This window comes from Stenella coeruleoalba (assembly GCF_951394435.1).
Source record: "Stenella coeruleoalba genome assembly, chromosome: 16".
NCBI lineage: Eukaryota > Metazoa > Chordata > Mammalia > Artiodactyla > Delphinidae > Stenella > Stenella coeruleoalba.
The window spans coordinates 7,393,546-7,409,153 of NC_137162.1; the positions used below are offsets into that span (position 1 = coordinate 7,393,546).

The 15,608-nt window shown below is 38.2% G+C and overlaps 1 protein-coding gene across 5 annotated transcripts in view; it reads right to left on the bottom strand.

Moving 5' to 3' along the window:
- ZRANB1 (zinc finger RANBP2-type containing 1) overlaps positions 1-15,608 on the bottom strand; it is a 77,228-nt gene that overhangs the window by 46,157 nt on the left and 15,463 nt on the right. For 2 of the 5 annotated variants that reach the window (XM_079899735.1, XM_079899733.1), the window contains exons 2-3: positions 9,661-9,835; positions 7,499-8,349 (exon numbers count right to left, since the gene is read on the bottom strand). The exons of 1 other annotated variant lie outside the window; for it this stretch is intronic. In XM_079899735.1, coding sequence (XP_079755861.1) covers positions 7,499-8,349; positions 9,661-9,701 — 892 coding nt within the window. In that variant the 5' untranslated portion in view covers positions 9,702-9,835. Of the gene's footprint in view, positions 1-7,498; positions 8,350-9,660; positions 9,836-14,558; positions 14,620-15,608 lie in introns of those variants that run through there. 2 more of the 5 variants (XM_079899734.1, XM_079899736.1) reach the window with 2 other exon arrangements.

Sequence of the window (15,608 nt, forward strand, 5' to 3'; positions counted from 1 at the left end):
CCGCATCACTAAAACCTCTGCTTTTCCACCGTCACATCTCATTCTCCCATCTCTCTCCTTTGCTGATTAAGGACCCATATTACACTGGGCCCACCCGGATAATCTGGGATAATCTCTCCATTTCAAGGCCCTTAATTACATCTGCAAAATCCCTTTTGCCAAGTAAAGTAACAAATTCATAGGTTCTGGGGATTAGGATTTAGACATTTTGGGGGGCCAGAGTGCAATATTCTACCTGTCACACTACTTAAATCAGTCATGTAAATCAGAGAAAACCCAAAGGGGGTGGGGAGAAGCGCCTACAAGGAAGTCAAGTACTGGGCAAGTAAAACATACAAATTTGGACACTACCTCATCATTAATATTGTATTTTTCAAGATACCTGATGTTTTGTGTTTTTTGACAAGTCATCAATAAAATACCTCTGTGGAGCAAATTAATAATTTTTAAGGCTAAAGGAGTACTTACTGAACTAGAAAACAAGTTTCTTCTAATTTTTTCTTTACAATAACTTATATGCCCTGAGTTACCTTTAGAGTTAAAAAGTCAGCCACAAAGATATCTGAATAAATGTATAAAATCACCATTGTGTCTTATGTCAAGAATTTCCTTTTCTATTTTGTTTTGATGTGGTAGTTTTCTTGGTATAAATCAACTTATTATCATTCCAGTACACAGTACTACTATCTCTCAAAAACTAATCTACGACTTTTTCTTCCATTGAAGTTAATTTGATTCTGTTTGGGTTAGTGCACAACACTCCTTTCATTTGACCAGACACTATATCTCAAAACTAGGAATTTAAAAAGTCATCGTAGAAGATTACACACTGCAACAGATTTTTCTAGATGCAATATTGTGATTTATAGGAAAAGCTGTCATTCAGATGACCAAATATATATGTTTGATCTTCATCCACAATTCCTGGCTCACAGCTTCCCAAAACCCTTAGAATTTCCTGAGTGATAAAAGTAATGGGATAGTATCTGGTTTCTGGTCCTCAGCTCCTGAAAACACTTCATGGAAGGTGACTTTTGGATCCCACCCCCAGGGTGGGAGCTGGTTGCCAGGGGATTAGAGGGTTGGGACTTTCAGTCCCACCCACTATGCCACCCTGACCTCCAGAGAGGGGAGAGAGGCCAGAGATCGCCAGTGACCAATGATTTAATCAACAATGCCTATGTAATGAGGCCTCCATAAAACCCCAAAAGGACAGGGTCTGGAGAGCTTTCAGGCTGGTGAACACACAGAGATTTGAGGAGAGTGGCACACTTGGAAAGAGCATCATGGAAGCTCCATGCCCTTTCTCCAAACCTTGCCCTCTATACATCTCTTCCATCTAGATGTTCATCTGTATCCTTTATCATAGCCTTTTATAATAAACCAGTAACCTAGTAAGTAAACTGTTTCTCTGAGTTTCGTGGGGCGTTCCAGCAAACTAATCAAACCCAAGGCAGGGGGTCGTGGGAACCTCTGATTTAGAGCCAATTGGTCACAAGTACAGGTTAACAACCTGGGCTTGTGACTGGCATCTGGCATCTGAAGTGGAAGGAGGTCTTGTGGGGCTAAGCCCTTCACATGTGGAATCTGATTCTCCCTCTGGGTAGACAGTGTCAGAATTGAGCTGAATTCTCGGACACCCTGCTGGTGTCTGAGAATTGCCTGTTGGTATGAGGAAGCTCCCCACCACACAGACACGCACAGACACAGACACGCACAGACACAGACACGCACAGACACAGACATGCACAGACACATACACACACATGCTGGAACTGGGCCTGGGAACCCTTTTCACCAGAGGAAGAAAATTAACACTAATACAACCTTAAAAATTTACTTCCTTGAGAAAAACCATCCATATACATGATCTTTTTTTTTTTTTTTTGCGGTACGCGGGCCTCTCACTGTTGTGGCCTCTCCCGTTGCGGAGCACAGGCTCCGGACGCGCAGGCTCAGCGGCCATGGCTCATGGGCCCAGCCGCTCCGCGGCATGTGGGATCTTCCCGGACCGGGGCACAAACCTGTGTCCCCTGCATCGGCAGGCGAACTCTCAACCACTGTGCCACCAGGGAAGCCCCATATACATGATTTTTAATACCGATACCAAAGTAAATTGAAAAGAACATTTTAAAATGTAATAAGCCTATACATTGCTAATTTTGGTTAAAATGAAAAAAGTGTTAATGAAACCAAATAAACAAATATCAATACATTCTGACATGTTTAACACCATGCAAGTTTTAGATATTTCTACAGTTATATCTGACACTCTGGAGTGGACACCTACACATCACACTGTATACAGCTTTCCAGTAAGGGGGCCAAAATACAATTGGCATCAATAAACAACTGCCACAAATATTAATTTTCAACAGTTATGAGAAGAGGGGAAACATTAGATCAAATATAACAATATTTTTGTAGACCACATGCAAGAAAAAGTTAATTCTAATGTACTGCCTACGTTTTAAGAATCATATATATTTTTAGACCATCAAAATCTTGCTCAGTAATAAGACTACAATCCTCATGACTTCATTTCAACATGCTCCTTGATAATGAGATTCTGGTTAAGCTCGTAAGTCAGTGATTCTCAACAGGGTATACCAGTACATACTGCGGGCCCCCCAAAGCTTGGGAGCAGTGGAGATGTTACTAATTCATATGTTCTCTATAATGCCATTGCCATGGGGCAAACTGAACATTTCAGCATAAAAATTCCAGTTTCAACGTGTAGTTGTTATATGAGCATGATTCTCTTCCCCCTACGCCTTCAACAGCACTCCCTCCCGCTGCCCCCCAATCTCAAACCCTTCCCATCTTTGTTAGCAGGATCACTAGACAAGCTAAATGGAAGAAAGATGCAGCTATTTAAGGCGAAATGCCAAACAGGAAGCAACACGTCCAATGACAACTGAATAAAAACTTTTCAAGTAAAAACTTTGATTTAGGACTCTAGGTATAGAAAACACTACGATTTTTTTCCTTATATATTCATCAAGTTATCAAATATTCATCAGGAAGATGGAGAAATTAAATATAAAGAAATCTGACTTTAGACTCTTCATATCCACAGACTGCCTAGTGATAAACTGAGGCCTTTCTACTCTTTCCAATAAAACCCTATGGGACCTACTTGCTCTGTCTTCACCTGACAGGAAGAAGCCAAGTTGGCTCCCAGTGGGTGGAGCTCCAGGTAGTCTGTAAGGTGAAAAGTACAGAAAGCTGGGAAGAAGGCAAAGAATTAAGAAATTTAGGAGAAAAGCAAAAAGGTTTATTTGTCTTTGGAAGGTCTATTTGTCTATTTGTCCAAATTCCAGTTTCCACAAATGTTTATTCACTCATTAACAAAAATTTCAATGCCTGCTATATATAAGGCAATGTTTTAGGTACTAGCAAACAGCTGTGAACAAAACAGACAAAATCCCTGGCCTTCAGAAAGCTTAAGTTCTAAGCAAGAGAGAGACAAATAAGGTGACTTCTAATAAGTGTATTAGGAGGTAACAAGTGTTGTGAAGAAAATTAAAGTTGGGGGAAGAGAGGACAGGACAGGGCTGAAATTTGAGGCCTCACAGAGAAGGTGACATGTGAGAAAACACCTGAAAGAAGTAAATTAGCTAATCCTGCAATCTAGAGAAAGCAATCCGGGCAGAAGAAAGAGCAAGTACAAAGCTTGAGGCTTATTTGCAGACAAGAAAGGTGGCTAGAGGGCAGGAGTGAATGAGCGAGGTTGAGAGTAACAGATAAGGTTAGAGGGAAACGTGCGTTTGTATAAAAGTGGGGAAAGTAGGTGTGGGATAGAAAGCAGAGAGAGCCTATAAAATTGGCTTTTACTCTGAGCAACACAGCGAGAATCACTGGAGGGTTCTAAGCAAAGTTTTAGAAGAGTAGCTCCTATTCAGAGAACAGTTTGTAAAGGACGACAGGGACATAGAGGGGATCATGGCTTGGACCAGTGTACTGAGAGGTGGCCAGATTCTGGGTATATTTTGAAGACAAAGCCAGTGAGAATGGAGTATAAGAGAAAAAGAAGAAAACCAAGGATGACCAAGGCTCTGGACGCAGCAAAAAAAACGATGAACTTGCCATCAACTGAGATGGGGGGAGTGAGACAACAGATTTGAGAGACCAGTTCAGTTTTTTAGCCTCACTGAGTTTGAAATATTACATACTCAAGAGAAGATGTTGTATAGGCGGCCACTGGATATGAGAGTCCAGGGCTCAGGCATACAAAAGTTATTATACAGATTTAATTTGAGATTCTTATCTGACCCTGTAACTTTTCAAGGGATCAACTTGGGATCACAAATTTAAATGTTCTTCTAAAGGGCAACTGATTCAATACAACAGCAGAACTAAAACGGTATGTTAGGTAGTGCTGCTTTATCTCTAGAGACATTATCATCTGTCCAGTGGGAAAGTTAGACCATGATTAGCACTGACATGACCTCCCAGAAAATAACCTGGCACCACACTGCTGACACTCCAGAGACAACAGCACATTTAAATTCACACCTCTGCCGTTACCATTTCACTCCCACTCCCAGATTCCATTTTTACTGGTGTCAGGTTTTGGCACCAGTAAAACGTTGGACGTTGGACGTCCCCAACTTCCTCTCATCACGTAAGATAATGTGACCTATGTGAAATTTATACCCAACAGTCATGTAAAAGATACTTACTTAATACTGTGGAAGCTTTAGCTTTACCCTTCTCAATACTGAATCTTCCTCATTCCCATTTTACCAGGTACAAGGCTGAGGTTGATTTTTTTTATTTCAATTTCAAATGGGAAAGTCTCACATTTTATACTTAGTATAAATTTTATGCACATTATACACTTTGTACTTAGTGTATGTACTTTGGAGATGATTTTTTAAGTATATGTGCTGCCAAAGCAAACACTAAGATAGTTTTCTTAAATGCCTAACATCGACAAACCATAATATACCATATCTAATGAAATCTGGAGAGCAAAAGACAGGTAGAAAGGGAGAAGTAAAGAATACTTTTCGGAGACTTCCCCAGTGGTCCAGTGGTTAAGACTCCGCCTTCCACTGCAGGGGGCGTGGGTTCGATCCCTGATCGGGGAACTAAGATCCCACACGCCGCACAGTGTGGCCAAAAATACAAAAAAAAAAAAATGATTAATTTTCAATACTTGTGGACTTCTGTTAACCCAATACAATGTAAACAACTAAAAGTTTTTAACATATTTCAAGGATATTTACAAATCAGGATATGACTATCCAATAAAGACAGAGCCATAATCTTTCTACAACAGTTGAGAACCATATTATGCAGTGAATAGTCAAAAATATTTGCTGATAGGAAAGACAGAATCCACATTACCAAGAACCAATTACAATCAGTCCTTGGCCCTAAGAACCTAGAAACTCTGGAGTATGTGGGAATGCGGATTTAATGACAAAGAAACTGTTTTATAAATGAAATAAGACCAAATTTAATATCGGTCCTACTGGGAGAAGTTTTTGTTCAGCTGTAAGAATGCAAAGAGGTACAAGGATGGTTATCCAAAAGAATTAGATATAGGTAAAGAAATAAAGGCAGCACCAAGAAGACACAATAGTCACAAAGACAAAAAATAATAGCCATAAAGACAAAGATATATTGATTGGTCTAATGTGTGTGTCAAGGGGAGAAAATAATTCAAAGCAGGAGTTCTTAACATACGATACACTAACTTGAAGAAACAGTGACCCCAAAAGAGGTTAAAAATCACTGCAGTGTAGTTCATTACCATCTATAAATTTACATGTACTATAACACCACCTTGTAGTTAGCATGTACGTAGTACGCTACTGCCTGCAAAAATAATTTTAAGAGTGTTCCAAAAGGCATACAGGTAATTAAAGGACAATCACACCTAGATACAAAAGATCACATAATGTAAGATTTCATTTATATGGAACATTCAGAATAGGTATATCCACTGAAACAGAAAGCAGACTGGTGATTACCAGGGACTTGGGGGAGGAGAAAATGTGGAGTAACTGTTTAAATGGGTATAGAGTTTCCTTTGGGGTGATGAAAATGTTTCAGAACTAGACAGAGGTGGTGGTTGTACAACACCGTGGATACACTAAATGCCACTGAATTGTTCATTTTCAAAATGATGAATTTTATGTTATGTGAATTTGACCTCAATTTTTTAAAATTCATAATAAATAAAACCCTTTTGTAGCTCCTGGTTTAAAAAAAAAAAAGACATTCACACCATCTGTGGTACCTCAATTTGGGGAGAGAAAAAAATCAATGCGATGTAATGGAACAGCACAGATGGCTGAGGACAGCTCAGTGTGCTTTCATCCCTCGTCCTCAGGACAGAAGAACACTGGAGCTAACAGTTACTAAGTGCCTGCTGTGTCTGGTGTTCAGAAGGGCTCATCAGCTGGGACTTTTTTTTTTTTTGGCCAGGACAAAACTAAAATTAAAAAACTGAGATTTCTTGAAATCTATTCTTAGGACTTGCAGGTTCATATAGTCATGTATTCCATATTCTTGGGGCTATATTCAGGGTGATAAACAAAAGAAATTAGTACTGAAAAAATATATATACACAGCTAAGCCATGTTGAAGGCTTAGCTATTATTGTTCCACACAGATTTAACTTTAGTAGTTACTCAAAATTTTCTTTACAAAACTTAATGTCAAAGTAAGCACCCCATCCAAATAATTTAAATCACATAATTCAAATAGCTAACCTATTCAAAAAAAAAGAGAGGGGGAGGGAAAAAAATACAGAGGAGTCAAGCAACTGCTTCTATGAAGTACATCACGAATAACTAACTCACAAGGTCAATAACTGGAGGAAACCTTACTCTCTCAACACGTCTCTGTCCCTGAACAGCTCTGAGCCAGAGACTGAGACCAATATCCAGAATTTCCTTAGGAAAGCACTAAAACACAGAACACACAAATCATAATTTGAACTATGGAATCAGCTGGCCACGTGAAATCAGTTCCATAAAGTTTGCAAATATTCACTACATGACATTCATGTTAAATTAACAGCAGTATTTTCAAGGTCAATATTATGTTTGTTCAACTTCTTGGAGTCACACATTTTTGTGATATTTTTAACATCTGACTAAAGCTTCTATCATCACAAGACGCTCACACTGTTTACAAACACTCTGAAGCAGCAGCTGGTGTTCCTCAGTCACATCTTGTTACAATAAATAGAGTAGCAGTTTTAAACTCCAGGTATACGGTTTACTACTGATATGTAAAAATCTTTGCTATAACTTAAAAGTTTTTCTAATGATGGAAAGACACATGCACAATGAAATGGGAGGCAATTTAAGACAACGTTATGACAAGATCACAAATACAGAGATTCTTATGCATGCATACTGGGATTATAGCTATCATGCTGAATGAAATAAATACTAAATAATACTGACCTTCCTTATATCTTTCATGTCATTTTTAATATCTTTTCCCATCCCATTCAAAAAATGAAGAAACTTACCCACACAAGCATTGAGGAATAGCCAATCAGTCTTTTTCATCCTGTTTTTAATTTGCTTTAGTTTTTTGAAGTCCACTTCAAGTTCCTCCTTGCTGCCAACAGCACCAGCCAACTCAATCCTCTGAAAATCCATTTTCATCTCAGAGTCCCGTTTCGTAGTCGGCGGTGATCTTCTTTGGCTGTTGCCACTGCTACAGCTTCCTCTCCATCGAGCTCTGTCTTGCTCATTTATTATTGAAGAAGCCTCTTCCGTCTCTGCCAACTCGATTGCTTCAATATTATTAGGTCTGGGATGATCGCAAAAAACACATTTTTTAGCTTTGGCCCAGTTTTCATATGTGCAAATAGAACAAGTCCAATGCTGGGTCCTTGTGTTCAGTTTATTTCTATCATTGTATTCCTCGCAAGGGTCAACAGAAAAAGCAACTGGTCTTGAGCCAGATCCTGAGGATTGAGGAGATTCTGTGGGACTCCTGGTCCTACGCTGGGATAAACACTGAGTGCATCTGATTGCTCTTGGCCAGTTCAAATATGTGCACATGTGGCATGACCATTTATTCGCATTTTCCATGCTGTACGAAGACTTAACCCTTGGTCTTGCACTGGAGTCTGGACATATCAAAGGACTACTTCCTCCTTCGGTGCCGGAAGGATCCCAATCTCTACCAACATCACTTGAACCACTTTTAAATGGATCTTCTGTAATTATTGTTCCACTAGGTCTCTGGGCACGACACATAGTACACTTGATTGCAGATGGCCAGTTTTCATACGTACAGTATTCACAAGCCCACTTAATTCCACGTTCTGACATTGTGCACTTCTTGAAGTGAGTTATGTCAGGCAGGAAGCTATAAATAATTAGGACATGGTTATTAAAACAATAACTACATAATCCCATCCCTGAAAACACGCCCAAAATATAAAAGTACCCTTCAACTTATAAAACCTCAATTTCTCAAAAGATGCATGTAACATTTCACACTCAACTACCTTTTCTTAAAATTTCCAGAGAGATACTGGACATAAGTTCCCAAAGAAAAATCTTAGACCTGGGGATTTAATGAAACTGTACTTTGGAATGCAAGAGAAAAGACAGAAGATAAAGGGAGGTTTATTCTAAGAGGGAATGAGGTTAAATCAGGAATCCTCTAACAGAGATGTTTAATCTCAGCCAGGTCATCACCATCAATTTAGAAAAACAACCAATAGTTAAAAGATTCAAAGGGAAGGGACAGAACACAAACCAAGTATCTTAAACACATAACCATTCTCAAATTATGAGCAACATAGATTATTATGCTATCTAGGTATAGTACCACAATGTTTGATTCACTAAAGAATTCAGAAAATCAGTCAATTCTATCATTCTTGCTAAGGGAGAAAAGCAGCCTAAACGTGCTAATTATCCACTGCTCTTAATAAGCACAGGTAGGAAAGAAAGATGTTAGTAGTAACCCTTACAATTAACAAAGTAGCACTGTGAAACAGAGATAAAGTTCCTTGATAGCCTATATCCTCAAAATCTTGTTCTGTCTAGAGTGCAGAACATAAAAACTGCACATCACCTATACTTGGGACAATCAACTGATGAAACATCTCTGACATAACAACTAGCATAATCGCTCCAATATAATTTTGAATATTTATACTCAAAATATTCAATATTTAAAATATACTCAAAATTCAATTCATATTAAAAACATATTAACTATTTAAAAGGCTCCTAGGATTCTACACTGGGCTTCCTAACACTGCAATACAATGAAGACTATAATTTAATGGCAATCATTTATAAATGAAGCAACTTACACAGCAAATGTAATAATAATTTTTTTAAATAGCTTGAATTTAGACACTAGCCACTAAAGCCAGCCTCTCCATTTTCTTAAATCCCTTCTCAACTAAATTAGTATCATCCTGCCACCTATTTGTAACCAGAAAAGTGAAAGAAATTCTAGGCAGAGTAATAGAAGCTTCTCCTTCTCATTCTCAGGGATTTTTCCTGAACCTGGAAAGCAAAATCTTTCACTTTATAAGTGTAGTATTATGTCCCTGCTTGCCAAGTCCTCACCCCTTTTATAGTGTAAACTTTGTTAAGAGGACAAATTCACTGTTAAGAGAGGCTACTATTTAATAGCTAAAATAAAAATCACACTTACTAAGATTTTAGTTTCCATGCTATAGCCTCCACCTTGCACATGGTCAGAATAAAAGTACAGCTTATAAATCAGACCAAAGACAAGATTCAGTCGTCATGGTGGCTCAGATTCTGACTTCCTCAGGAGATACTGCAAAACGTGATAAGTGGTTCTGTATGACTGTGAATAGCTATTCCTGTAAAGGAGACCAAAACTGAATTTCACTTGAAGCCTGTTACTTTATCCAAAAGTATTTATTTTTTTTAAAAGGCTTTATTTTAATAAATTCTCTATTTTAATCCTACTCATTTATTTTAATAATGGACTACTATATTCAGAATTTTAATTTAACACAGCAATAAAATCAGCTGATTGGGCTGGTGAGTCAAATCAGACATAGGAAAGATATTTTCCCCTAAAACCTTAAACATATGTGTGTGTGAACTATTATTATCATTAATCTTAAATTGGTAGTCCTAATAAATTAATTCCTACTGAATTACTTGTTATTATTGAAGGGGGAAAGGGGGCATAAACCAAGTAAACAGAAAAAGCAAAAATATATAGCTTATATTTAACTCTGAAGTCTTTTTCTCCTTCAGCAACTTTATTTTCCTCTAACCCAGGTAATTTATCTGCTTAGATTTTTCACTTTAGTTTGTACATACTGATTAAACACCATTTGACAGCAATCTGAAAGTGTGTTGAAGGGCAAAGACTATAATCATAAAAGCATCCATAAAATGGACAATTGAGATTTAATGGCAACTTTCATATTCATTAGGCAGTTTCTTCCTTTGGTTTCTCAGGAATTAAATATAAATAAATTACTTGCTCATGCTATTGTAAACTAAAATGAGCAAGCAGAAACTTATGACAAAAACAAATGACATAATGAACATATCCAAGGCTATAAGTAATTTCAGTATTTCATTTAAAATATTCACATTCAAAAATTCATGCTTGCTTTGTTAAGTCTTACTTTGATGTAGGCTCAACTAAATAGTTTGTGGCGTTACATTAACTAATCTTCATGGAATTAATGTGCCAGCATAACATACTTAAATGCCCATGTCTGACAAAAAACAAACAAAAAATAAAGAATCATTGTCATATATGCCTGGTAAATAGGCTACCCCTCCCAAAAATTCAGGTAACTAAGCAATACCGAAACCAAGCTCAAGAGTTTTGGGACTTCCCTGGTGGTCCACTGGTTAAGATCATGCGCTTCCAATGCAGGGGGCACGGGTTCGATCCCTGGTGGGGGAACTAAGATCACACATGCTGCATGGTGTGGCCAAAAAATTAAAAAAGAGTTTTAAGATAAGTGCATTATATTAGATAACAATGTACATGGTACCAACTCTATAGGGAATTAAGACGTTGTCTTAGGATTATTGTTTTTTCATAACCAAAAGCTAAAATTCATTGGAGAGGATTATCTGAGAGAGTCATCTGTACCTGTGGTAACAGTAAATGGAATGGAAGAGTAAAGGTAACATCAGTTCAACTATGTGATTTTGCATTATTGAGGTGAAATTAACACTGAGTACACTTTTTCTACCAGATGTCAAAAAGAACATGAAATAATTTTTAATAGCAAACAGCTCTGAGAATTAATACTGTGCATTGAAATAAAACAATTACTAAATATCTTTCAAGTTAACATATATTCATATACCCAAGAAAATTTAATTTACAAGTCTACTTCTGCATAAAATACAGATTTCCAAATTCTAGCCAGTGAATCATACTTCAATTAATCGGTACACAAAGCAACAATAAAATCTGTATAATATGGATTTTCTTTAAGCAGATCTAGACACAAGTGCTACTCTTAAAACAAATATTCCTTGGTTCAAATGCAGTACCAGCAGTTCCCATCTTGTGGACCAAAGAGTCCATGAATCTATTTATACATCAACCTCTACCTGTAGACAGACTGAATAATGTCTCCAAGTATAGCAACCATTTTCTAGTATTAAATTCATAACTGCTTTTGATTATATACTTCCCAGTTCAAACAATAATAAAAGCATGAGCATTATGATGTATGGGTTAATGGCTAGGGAAAGGGAGGGGCTCATAACTGAACATTTTTTACTGTCATGCTTAGTAGTGAATTAATTAGACCATATTTGTGAAGCATTACTAAACAATGTAGAATAAATATACCTATTTTGAAGTCAATTACTCAAAATTGTAGCTACACTACAAATTCCCCCAACCACCTACTAAAACCCTATGAGAGAGAACTAGAGAAGTGAAATGATCCTCACCAAGCACAGACTCCTTGAGAAACAAACTGAGAGAAGTTCAGTTGTCAGTGTCAAATGATGAGCAGTTATCCAAAGGAAGGACTGACAGTCTTTTGGTTTTATATTAGCTTTATTAATATTAAGTCTATATTTAGTAATATAAATATTAATTTATTAATATAAATTGTTGATATAAATATTAATTAGCATAAATCTGTGATGATTTAAAAATGCTCAGAAAGCATTTTAGGGGACTAAAGATGAAAGCTAAAACTAGAAGCGGGGCTTTCCTGGTGGCGCAGTGGTTAAGAATCCGCCTGCCAATGCAGGGGACATGGGTTCGAGCCCTGGTCCGGGAAGATCCCACATGCTGCAGAGCAACTAAGCCCATGCGCAACAACTTCTGAGCCTGTGCTCTAGAGCCCGTGAGCCATAACTACTGAGCCCACGTGCCACAACTACTGAAGCCCACACGCCTAGAGCCCGTGCTCCGCAAGTAGAGAAGCCACCGCAATGAGAAGCCTGCGCACTGCGACGAAGAGTAGCCCCCGCTGGCCACAACTAGAGAAGGCCCACGTGCAGCAACAAAGACCCAATGCAGCCAAAAATAAATAAATAAAATAAATAAATTTATTTTTTTAAAAAAGAGCTAAAACTAGAAGCACTGGTGAACCCTCCATCTACAAATCTCACCTCATTTCCGGGCTCCAATATCTTGTCACATCCTATATTAAAATCCTCTTATCTTCCTCTCACAACAAACCCCTAGCCTGATTTCTCTCTCCAGTTTCCGTTAAGGACACCACTAATACTACTGCACCCAGCATAGAAACTCAGACTTATCTTGAATTCTGCCTTCTCCCCACAGATTCTTTCTAGTGGTTTCTGTCCAAACAGTCCTTTTCTTTCCATTTCAGCTGCCATCAACCCTTTTGTAGTTCAGGTCAGAACTACTATAATAGCCTCCTAAGCGCCTTCCCTCTCTAAATCCATACAGCTCACCGCTACCAAAATAATCCTCCTAATAACAAGTCCCTCTTTCTGAAGCTCTTCTGTAACAGTATAAACTCTCAACTCCTTACCAGCATACAAACACACCACACACACCCCAGACTCATTCAGGTACCACCATCCCTCCACAATACACACATGAAGGCACTACCTTAGAAAAACAAGCACAACAGACACACACTCAAGTTCTGGCGAATCCTACCCATCCTTTAAGGTTCAGTTCTAATCTCATCTCTCTCGTAAAGTTTTTTCAAATCATTTCAAGTACACTCCACGCAACCACACTTCTATCGACATTTGGCACCTACTGTATGTCTTCTTGGGGCTAGTTTCTGGAACACTGACTTGTGTGTCTTCCCCATATCATTTCCTCCCCTCAATTTTCAGTGAGGTAGCCAAGCTTTCAAAAACTATGGCTCAGGGATTTCCCTGGTGGCACAGTGGTTGAGAATCAGCCTGCCAATGCAGGGGAAAACAGGTTCGAGCCCTGGTCCGGGAAGATTCCACGTGCCGCGGAGCAACTAAGCCCATGCGCCACAACTACTGAGCCTGCGCTCTAGAGCCCGCGAGCCACAACTACTGAGCCCAACACACCACAACGACTGAAGGCCGCGCGCCTACAGGCCGCGCGCCTACAGCCTGTGCTCCACAACAAGAGAAGCCACCGCAATGAGAAGCCTGCACACCGCAATGAAGAGTATCCCCGACTCGCCACAACAAGAGAAAGTTCGTGTGCAGCACAAAGACCCAACAGCCATAAATAAATAAATACACACATACGTACATACATACATACTTTGGCTCAGGGATTCTAGTGGCATGGAATGTGGACCAGCCCTATGTTCAGTAAAATCCAGAGAAGAGACCATGTTGAGTGACCTGAACAAAGAAAGGAGTGGAGCTTTTGAGCAATTTCAAGAAAAAGGAGAAATTCTAGAGGATGGGATCCACTCCTGTGGTAAGACCTCAGTACAAAGTGTCTGCCTCTAACACCTAGGTACCAAGGCAAGGCATGCATGAGCTGGTTAACTATTCAAGTCCTGTGGTGTTAAGAGCACAAGTGCACAAACCTTTGTGATCATTAGAAGTCCTAAATCTTTGTGAAATTATGTATACATGATTAAGAATCAGTGAGACCCAAAAATATGCTGACCTTCCTCCCATACAGAGATCACTGTTATCTATGTCATCTGCATCTAATGAGATTTGCTAAGAAGGCCCCTTCCAAGGAATGTGTGGACAAACTAGACAAAATTAATCTGGTTAAAATAAGTTAAAATAATAACAGTTAAATAACACCTGTCATGGTGACCTTGGCCTTACTGGCACTATGCCTTAATTAACTAAGTCAATTACCAGTACAACCAGTACATCTAACTTCATTCCACCAAACCTAAGTCCTTAAAATATAACAAGAAATACAAAGTTTACATTTCAATAAGTCAACATGGTGTTAATTAGGAAAACTAATAACAGCTACAATGCTAATGGTTTTTCTTTAAACCGCTGGATAATTAGTAATCCACTGATCAGAATGGAAGAAGATATATAGACACAAAATTAACTTACAGTGTGTCAAATCTTACACAAAACAATAGTAACGCTCCTTTTTAAAAATCTATCTTCTAGTCATTTCTGGAGGAATTTTACCTCTTTATATACTAGGGCTTTATCTGTAATTTCATCAACTTCCTCTGTACTCTCCAGTTCCTAGACAGTAACTACAAAGGAAAGAGGAGTAACAGATAGATACATAGACAGATACATACATAGATAGATCCATCTTGAGCTACTGTAGAACCCATCTTAGCATGATTTCTTTACACAGTTTCAGAGACATCACAGGTCAATCACGTACCCCAAATTATAATCCCAAACAAAAATAATTTAATGTTAACAACCTATGACAAGTTACTGAAGGTCTACTACGCACTCAGAAACGTGGAGAGATATAACCACGTAGATAAAATACTGTCCTTGTACTCACGACACCTGCAATTTAAGTAGATGAAAGATGACTACGGCTTTCTTAAATGTACATGGAAATGGAGAGATTATCTCCAAGACTGCATATAAAGCCAGCATTTAAAACACAATAAAACAACTTTCGCAAAAGTTGTGAACATACTACTTCATTCAGAATTTGATTTATCATCGTATCTATTCTCTGTTCACACTGAACAAATTAGTCCCAATTAACAATATCCACAGGAACCAACCAACCGTCACTACTAAACCTAGTCCAACTAAAGGCCACCTTTTTAACCAAACACTATGTTATCTATGTGACAGAGAAAGGAGGGGTAGAAATTTTTAAATAATCAGTGAGTTCTAATACAAAAGAAAGAAAGAAAACGATTTGAAAAGCAGGCACAAACGAATGAAATATTCCAAGGCAAAACCAATTCAGAGCTACTCTCTTGTCCAAAAACATCTTGTTCCCAACGCCTCGACCCTGTTCAAATTTCTTTGTCATTTTCCCTAACATCTAATCCCCTAAAGTTAGATGAATTAAAACACTTATTTTATAAAGGCAAATTATTTACAAGTGTTACTTATTAATAGTATGAAGTCATTCAATTAGATTACTTTTTTCACAATTCCTACTGTAATGAATAACAGGAAAGTAGGGTGGGGATTTTGTGAGTTGGATTTTCATTGCAGAGACAGGGAGAATAAGTAGGCAAAAGTTTAGCAAAG